Source organism: Anguilla anguilla, chromosome 19, assembly GCF_013347855.1.
Source record: "Anguilla anguilla isolate fAngAng1 chromosome 19, fAngAng1.pri, whole genome shotgun sequence".
In the NCBI taxonomy this organism is placed as follows: Eukaryota; Metazoa; Chordata; class Actinopteri; order Anguilliformes; family Anguillidae; genus Anguilla; species Anguilla anguilla.
Window position 1 is genome coordinate 1,940,819 of NC_049219.1, and position 9,169 is coordinate 1,949,987.

General features: G+C 45.5%; 1 protein-coding gene across 1 annotated transcript in view; it reads left to right on the forward strand.

Moving 5' to 3' along the window:
- Window positions 1-9,169, forward strand: part of LOC118218891 — a 217,111-nt gene that overhangs the window by 6,881 nt on the left and 201,061 nt on the right. Inside the window, exon 7 of the mRNA XM_035401618.1 lies at window positions 101-367. Coding sequence (XP_035257509.1) covers window positions 101-367 — 267 coding nt within the window. The remainder of the gene's footprint in view (window positions 1-100; window positions 368-9,169) is intronic.

Here is a 9,169-nt window from a genome sequence, read left to right on the forward strand (position 1 = left end):
GAAACTGGTGTCTTTGAAGGCTCCATCAGCAGTGCAGCTTGGCATAAATGACCTCCTGGGTTACAATGCCAGTTTCTCAAGCACACCCTGCTCTCCCCAGGCCACACCCACCGCTTTCCACTGAGGGCGGAGTCTCGGGGTGCTTCCACGCTATTGGTCTCCTGGCGAGGGAGCCCCCGTGTCCCCCCCGACCCCCTGCACAGAGTGGCGCTGTACCGGCCGGACCTGGACGGCCTGGCGGTCCTGTGCAACGAGACCACGCGCAGGGGGCACTACCGATTCGCTGGCCTGGACGGCTGCCGGAGCTACGTGGCGTGTGTGGAGATGGCGCTCGGCCCCGCGGTCCTGTGCCTCACCGCGCTGACCGGTAAGAGTGCGTCTGCCCACATCCCCCCCCCCCCCCCCCCCCACTCCAGTGCCTCACCGCGCTCACCGGTAAGAGTTCATTTATGCCATTATGGATAAAAAATAAACTGTCAAACACTGTTTTCTGAAAAATTGTCTAAACAGGTTTGACCACCCTAGGGATATGCATCATCGAACACTGGCAGCAGGTTGAGAACTGGGAGTCCAAAAGACCTTTCCACCGTAATTTTAAAAAATTAAAAAATACGCCCATTTGTAAAACGAAAATGTTTACCACACTGCAGACATGATCTTGGTGAAGCCTAGATAATGAGCACTACACTACATACCTCATTATCCATATCTCTTCAAGCGATAGATGACCTAATGTAACAGTCTTCATCAATTCTTTTGACAGACTGCCCGATTTACGCCTCAAATTGCTCATTTACGAAACAAAAGGAACCAGCAGGGTGAACGGAGATATCCAAATTAAATTCATTTAAGATCCTTCTTGCAAATCTTTGAGCATATAGAACATACAAAATGTTTCTATGGGTTTTTACGTGAATATGTGGTCGTTTTTTTTACATTTAAAAGACCGTGTTTTTATTACTTCCATTACTTCCCACAACAACCTTCATGCATATTATGAAACAATAGGCTATGTTGCAAAACTATTTTCTTGAAATAAAGTGCACAGCTGGATCAGTTCCAACAGTTGTATTTCTGAAGTATAGTGTTTTCGTAATATAGGCAATAAGAGATTCATTTCCCTTTGAAATAATTGCACACGTGAAACACATTGCTTTATTTGACCACTGCCCAGTGGCAGAGCTTGAGTATTAGGACAGGGGGTGCGGAGCCAGTTTAGGGGGCCCCATGACCCGATTATTTCAGAAATATCGCTGTGACTGAAGGAATGCGCACCTGTATCTGCATATCACACTTTGTTACAGAAATCTAGCTCATAGGCTCTGACCACAGTAATCGCGCAGCAAGGCTGTATCACAAACACGGTTAGGCTAACAAAAAAACATCTGACGCACCAAATTATAGGTATCACCCTATGGGGGCTCAGGAGGTAAGAGTGGTTGCCTGACAGTTGAAGGGTTGCCGGTTCGATCCCTGCCGTGATTGGTACCTTGCATGGTAGCCTTTCACCGTTGGTGTGAGTGTGTGTGTGAATGGGTGAATGAGAGGCATCAATTGTAAAGCGCTTTGGATAAAAGCGTTGTATAAATGCAGTCCATCTACCATTTACCCGTAGTCCTTTTAATGGTTTAAGATGCAGAACCCTGCAAAGGTGGCCACAGTTTTCGTTTGTTTAACCACCCTAGTTACCGTGTTCATACTCAACAGACAGGGTGATTGATTGCTGAAGGAATTGTGCTGTTTGCACTTTTAGCTGTATTTTTAGATGCTATGCCTACATTTAGGTGAGGGAACAACAGCCACACAGTTGTAAAGCATCACGTGCCCAACTTTTTAAGCACAGGCGTGAAAATGCATGCATATCTGTGCTGCACTGGCCTTTAATTGACCTGCCAGTTTGGGGTCTCTCCATTTGAACTGTACAGGCCTAATAAAAATAAATTGGAACTGGTAACGTTGTTCTGACCCAGCTGGCAACCAGTTAGAAAAAAGATGTAGCCAAAACTGCTCATTTGCGATGGAAATGTCGAAGTTATACCACAAGGAGGTTCTCCCGAGCTACTAGAATAGTATGCTACAGCCAGCAACGTTCTGTCACGCGTGTCTTAATTACGGTGGAAAGATTAGACTTGATAGTTAATACTTGTTTATGATAGTTAATACATGCCAGCTAGCTTACTAATAAAAACATTTCTCATTTTTTGAGTTGGGTGAACGTATGGATGTTAAACAAACAAACTCAATAATATATGCTAAGGCTGCATTCACACTAGATCAGGCAATGCAGGAAAAACGGCAGTCCTCCCATTCATTTGAATCGGGGTAGTGCACTTAGGCTGCGGGGTGGGGACCGCATTGGGTGCCGAAAAAAAACGTAGCGGCCTGGGGGAAGAAGTAGAACCAGAATCAACTTTTGCCGTAACGCAACCCGACGTCACGCTGCGGTGGCCAATCACGTAAGTTGTTTAAATTACCATGTAGCATTCCGCTGTTTACTGAGCAACTGTCAGATGAATTACTGATGGAATTCATTTCCTAAGATTTGATTTTATGATCGTCATCATGATTTGACAGTGCCGGGTAATGGGACAAGTACCGAAACAATAGTTACTAGCTAAATATTAATTCTGAACTTCGGAATTAAGCTGTATATAAAAAGATTCGCTATTTAGCAGTTCTTGCATGCTAGTTTATTGTACCTAGCACTATGGAGTTCATGGACCAAACGATGATACTCTCCCAGTTGTGTCCTCTCTTGGTTTATTTTGTGTACCCAGCTTTGACGTCTGGCTTGCAATCTACGCTGCAAAATAACGATAGCAAGAAGCTTCCTTCGGTTTGTTTCCATTTGTTTGAGTTAGCAGACAGGAAATGGAGGGGGGGGGTTAAAGTTCACAACATGACATCACGCACATGGGCCATGTAGTGACACGCCCACACCTCCGCACAACCCTGCGGGAAGGTGCCGCATTGCCTGATCTGGTGTGAATGCAGCCTAAGTCTGACTGAATGACTAAAACTTTTTTAGGACTGTTTACTGGAGTTTGGCTTGTCTTCACACCCCCACTGCCTGACAATAGCCAGGTGCTGATACGGAATGCGGATGTGCGAATGTGTCGGTCTCTCCTCTGGCAGGCTATTTAGCAACTGAACCCTCAAACACCAAACATTATCAGTGGAATAAACTATATTCACACTGTAGGATACAGTGCTATTGAGGATAAATTGAAAATAAGTTTGCACAAGCCAGTATATTTGACCAAAAAGGATTTTAATGGAATTGAAACAGCAACAACCACAGACAGCGGGATGAAATTTGCTCCAATGAAATTACAAAGGGCTACAAACAGCAGCTCAAACGCACGTCAGAGGAGAGGGCGAGACATTCGCACCTGACCGTCACCAAAACCTGCATTTTAAAATCATTGCACACTTTGACCTCTGTCAGTAAAAACCGTTGAATAATTAATACCTATTTTTATTCAACCTATCATGGTGTCAGGTTTCACGTTCCCCTCGCTTGCTTGTAGCTGGTGTCTCTCGTCTGAGCACGTCTTTGCTGGTCTCTCTCAAAGATGCCTCGAAAGAAAAAAATTTTCCCCACATGAAAATGTTAAACAATAATTGTTTATTTGAATAATTCAGTCATTTCAATAATTGTCCATTTCCCTATTTCGTAAACGAGGAACTAGATGCTGACAGGAGAGACACAACTACGAGCAATTTGCCAATTAAAACTATTCATTTAAACATACACAAACCCAATAGCAAAAGCCTACTATACAGACTAATCTGGTGTGTGCTTATAATAAATGCATGTGATAAATGCTGTTTCTTTTCCATGAATCATTCGGTATAGGATTGAATTGCGCGTATACAATCCTCAAATGACGACTGTAGCAGCAGTGAACAAAAATATAATTACCGTGTTATATTTATGCCTTACGTTTATACCGACTCTCCCCTACATCCTAAGTGACACTAATGTGTATGACGTTAGACTCTGTTCAAAACCCTGACTATTGTTAAGTTTCACAGTCTGACCACAAAGTTTGTTGAATTACCATCCAAATACATACATTTCACTCCAATACACACAAAAATGTTATGGGTAACAAGGATGTTCCTGTTTTCAGCTTGTCTTTAAAACATATTTTTCATACCAATTTTCATGCTTCTATCCACCACGTGACATTTTGTTCACTTAATTCTCCTTGCTAAATAGCCATTGTTATTAGTATCTTGTGCTTTCTACATTATGTGCATTATGGGCAGCACTGTTATCCATAGCCACTTCCAAGTACTGTACATTTGCACAGTAGATTCGTATGAGAACCTTTAGATTCATATGAGCACCAGTAGATTCGTAAGAGAACCTTTAGATTCATGTGAGCACCAGTAGATTCATATGAGCACCTTTAGATTCACGTGAGCACCAGTAGATTCATATGAGCACCTTTGGATTCATATGAGCAGCAGTAGATTTATAAGAGAACCTTTAGATTCATATGAGCACCAGGAGATTCGTAAGAGAGCCTTTAGATTCATATGTGAACCAGCAGATTCAGATGTGCACCAGCAGGTTCATATGAGTACCAGTAAATTCATATGAGCACCTTTATATTCATATGAGCACCATTGGATTCATATGAGCACCATTAGATTAATTTGAGCACCATTCGATTCATATGAGCACCAGTAGATTCATATGAGCACCAGTAAATTTGTAAGAGAACCTTTAGGTTCATATGAGCACCAGTAGATTCATATGAGCACCTGTAGATTTGTAAGAGCAATATTAGATTCATTTGAGCAACATTCGATTCATATGAGCACCAGTAGATTCGTGTGAGCACCAGCAGGTATATGTGAGTAGATTCATGTAAGAAACCCCTCAGATACTCCATACGGCATGTGGAGGTCACCAACTGTAAGAAACCCGTCCGCAAACCAAACAGTGGAATTATCTGTGTGGTGAAGGAACGTGTGTAGTCTTGCTGGAATGGGATTAATGTCATGTAATCTTGATTATCTGACTCCAAAATAGTGTTTTCACCTTTCCTCTGGTGCTAACAGTTATGCATGGCCAGAGGAAACTGCTTTCCACCAGTAGTGTGTCTCTATACTGATCGCTGTCTAAAACTTGGTAGAGGCAGACATGTCTCTGGCTTGTGTAGCCTGCATAAATACAATTGAGTATGAACTGCTACAACACTAGTGTATAGGCCAGTAACTACGAGGTGCTGGTATCCTCAGTTCTATGTGTATGTTAGGACCTTAAGCTGCTAGGTGTACAGTGGCAAGAGTCAACGAAGACTGGCAGGTTAAAATGAATGCAGTTTATTGTTCAGTGTGTCCAGTAATATTAACAATATACAATGGTGCAAAATGTGAGTGGTGAAATGGCTATACACATTTGCATATGCGCAGGAGACGAGTTTAGACGAGTCTCCCTGAACCATTGCACCTTTCCCCATATATACAAAAAGATCAAAGCAAAACACCAAGTCATGAAATAAAGACACAATCAGGACCAAACAGTACAGATCAATGATCCTGCTTGTGCTATCTCTGTAAGCTTATCACACCGGGTTAACCTTGGTATCTGGCTGGCCACTGACCCATTTGTATCAAGATCTTCAGTCAGCACCCCACCACCAAAGACACCAACTTGTTTCCCTTGTTATCAGGTTTCTACTGTAACGATACAAAACTTGATCACATTATATTATGGAGAACCTAAGGTTCACATAATGCTGATCCAGTAGGATATTTTGCTACTGAGCACTGTATCTATCTAATTTGCTGACTCCCTTCTTTTGGAGGTCTGATAAGTAGCACACTTCTGTGAACTGCCCTATTGCCGTATGAGCACCAGCACGTTCATTAGCATTATGCAATTACTGTAGCCGAACATGCATAGGCTCATGGGTTAGCCTGTTTGTGTGAATGATCACATTGTAAAGCTTGGCTGTGCTGGTGCGTGCTCAGAGTGCCGTGTTAAGTTCCCTGTGTGAATGCCCAGATCCTGACGTGCCCAGGAACTTCCGGGTGACCGCTTGGGACAGCAACAGCGTGACCGTGGGATGGGACTGCCCCCTGAGCGACCCCGCCTCGGGCCTCACCGCCTTCCTGCTCACGGTCTTCCACGTGGACGGCTCTGGCCACGTCCTGGAGGAGAGGAGCTTCAGACACACGCTGGGCAGCCCGGTGTTCACCGTGGGCAGCTTGCCTCCCTGTAGCAGGGTGCAGCTGGGGCTTCAGGTGGTGTGCCAGTCTACGAGCCAGTCTGTGGGCCAGTCTACGGGCCAGTCCCGCCTCAGCAGGATGGTCCTCAGCGATGGAAACTCTGGTATGGATATATAGTTAATTTATTGACATTTATTGAATAACGAACCAAAGTACAGACATTTTTCAATTTCTACCTACGATAACACAACAAGTTTTACTTAAAACAACTTTGAAAACAACTTTTCTCAAAATAACCACCTTTGGCAGATACCACAGCACATTCAGCACTTACTGAGTAAATAATGCCGGAGCGAACAGATTAAAGAAAAAGACGCCTATACACTACAATCCCGCAGTTAGTCTTAATACGCTTTAAAAACTGCAGTTAGATGTATGGTGCAGTCCTACATTGATGCATACTTTTATCTAGCCCCAGGGTAGAGGCTAGTGGAAAAAACCTGTATGCTTTTCCTGTCAACTTACTTAATGTACTTGTAGGTTTCTTGGATTTTTCACTAGATGTTGCTGTCAGTGCAGGATTACCAAGCTCCTGCCAAAGGAAATCATGTGATTTTTGTTAAGTGTGTCCCTGGCGCATGACCTGGCACATGATGGGATGTGCTGGATTAAGAGTTTGTGTGCCAATCTCTCCTCTAATTTTGAACAGTGAATCGACTTCATCACTTCCAACACATCTAACAGGGGAATGCTAATATTGTCTTGGATACTACTGTTTGAAAGCTTTGCCTGATGAAAGAGTTTTGTTTATTTTTTGTCCCCTAGCAAACTCTGAAATCATAAACCTACACCAGTCCTCCTTTGGCTCCCGCAACTATACGGTGAGCTGGTCCGTGCAGAACATCTCCTCCATCTCCAGCTTTAAGGTGTACCACCAGGGGGAGCTCCAGAGCTCCACACTCCTCACCTGGCACACAGTGACAGGCCTGCTTCCCTGCCACCAGTACAGCTGCAGGGTGGAAGCCCTGTGTGGGGACAGCACGGTCATGAGCGTTCGCACCATCCAGACAAAAACAGGTGGGCCAATAGCGTTGGGGGGCGGGGCTGTCTGTATTGGGGAGGGGCCTGGCTGTGTGGGGGAGAGGCCTGGCTGTGTGGGGGAGGGGCCTGGCTGTTTGGGGGAGAGGGGCCTGGCTGTTTTGCAGAGGGGATTGACTGTGTGGGGGAGGGGCCTGGATGTGTGGGGGAGGGGCTTGGCTGTGTGGAGGAGGGGACTAACTGTTTGGGGGAGAGGCCTTGCTGTTTTGGGGAGGGGTCGGGCTGCGTGGGGTAGAGGCCTGGCTGTGTGGGGGAGGGACCTGGCTGTGAGGGGGAGAGGTCTGTTAAAAATGGGCTACAAACAGTCAACTTTATGAAAAGGATGATCATCTGAATCCAGTGATTTGACAGGTGATAATTATGGTCTAGCTGACTTCCTCTGCTTTGAGGTGCAAATGACAAATAGTGGTGTGACAGCCACACCACATCAGTAGGTTGAATTGGTGGAAAACCCACACTTGTGGGTGAATGCACTTCTGTGGTGGCCTTAATTATCTATTGATCAAACACTTGTCGACTCTTAGTGGAGAGAGATGTCATTGTCAGTCTCACAGAAGAACAGAAGAATTGTCTGTTTCAAACTCATTAATGCTTGTCTCAAATATTTTTGGAATTGGTGCAATGTATGTTTAAATAAATAATGTAAAATGTTTATTGCTCATGAACTGTTCTAGATGAAAACTGAACATTTTGTTGAACTTGCACTTTTTCTCCATTTCTCCAAATTTTGTTGTTGGTAAACTGCAGGTTGGAAAAATATTTTGGTCTTTCCACATGCCCTTTGTCTTCGGTGAGGCACCGTCAAATTCCACCCCACACCGTTCTGCGCCCTTTAGCAACCAACTCCAAGCTTGCGTTAGGCCAGGATAAGCCCAAAGTCATTTAGGAAGGAGCTCTGGTGAAGTGTTGGGGAGGCTCTGATGAATGTTTGCTGGTTTGCTCTGCCCACAGGCCCTGGTGAAGTGTTGGATCTCCGATTTAGACAGAAGGACTCGATAGCCCTGTGGAGCGGCAGGTCTGGGGTGGGCGTGGCCTTCTTGTACCGCCTCTCTGAGAGGGGCGGCCCGAGCGTCCGGAAGGGGAGGCTGGCAGGCCCCCCCCTGCCTCTGCCGGGCCTGAGGCCTGGCTCCCCGTATGACCTGGAGGTGGTGCCAGAGTGCGAGGGTGGCGAGCGTGGAGCTCCAGCTGTGCTCTACTTCATCCCAGAGGAAGTCCCTGGCAGTGCCCCCAACGATGCCCCTGGAGACATCCTGCTACCCAGAGTTGTTGACTCTGCAGACCAAACAACAGATCGCCTCGGTCAGTGTTAAAGCAGGCTGGTTCTGACTCGGTCAGTGTTAAAGCAGGCTGGTACTGACTCGGTCAGTGTTAAAGCAGGCTGGTACTGACAGACCTCCTCAGTCAGTGTTAAAGCAGGCTGGTACTGACAGACCGCCTCTTTGTTTTGAAGTTGGCCTGAATTATCTTATTAAAGGCTTGCGTATGTGGTTGCATGCACAGGTGCAAAGATTTGACATTTATTCATAACCACGGCCTCTGGTCAGGCCCACGGTAGGTCTGTGTCCTGAAGGCTGGTAACATGGGCTGGTTGCAGAAAGCTTTCATTCAGACACATTTTTACATCAGTGTTTGTGCCCCTAACCCCCCAACTGTAGGACTGCAGGTTCACCTCCCCAGCCATGAAATGTTCCTTGTTGTGCCATGGACAATGCCGCCATCGCTGGAGGATCCGAGGGCAGAAGCTCGAGTCCTGCTGGAGGGCATTATTAAAAGCAAGGTGGGTCCTGTTCCCGGGTCCTAGCAGTCATTGCCGCTTATCGCACCGTTCTGTTTATAGCGTTTTGTAGTACATGTTTTCACAGCATTATTTTAGTTGAACTTT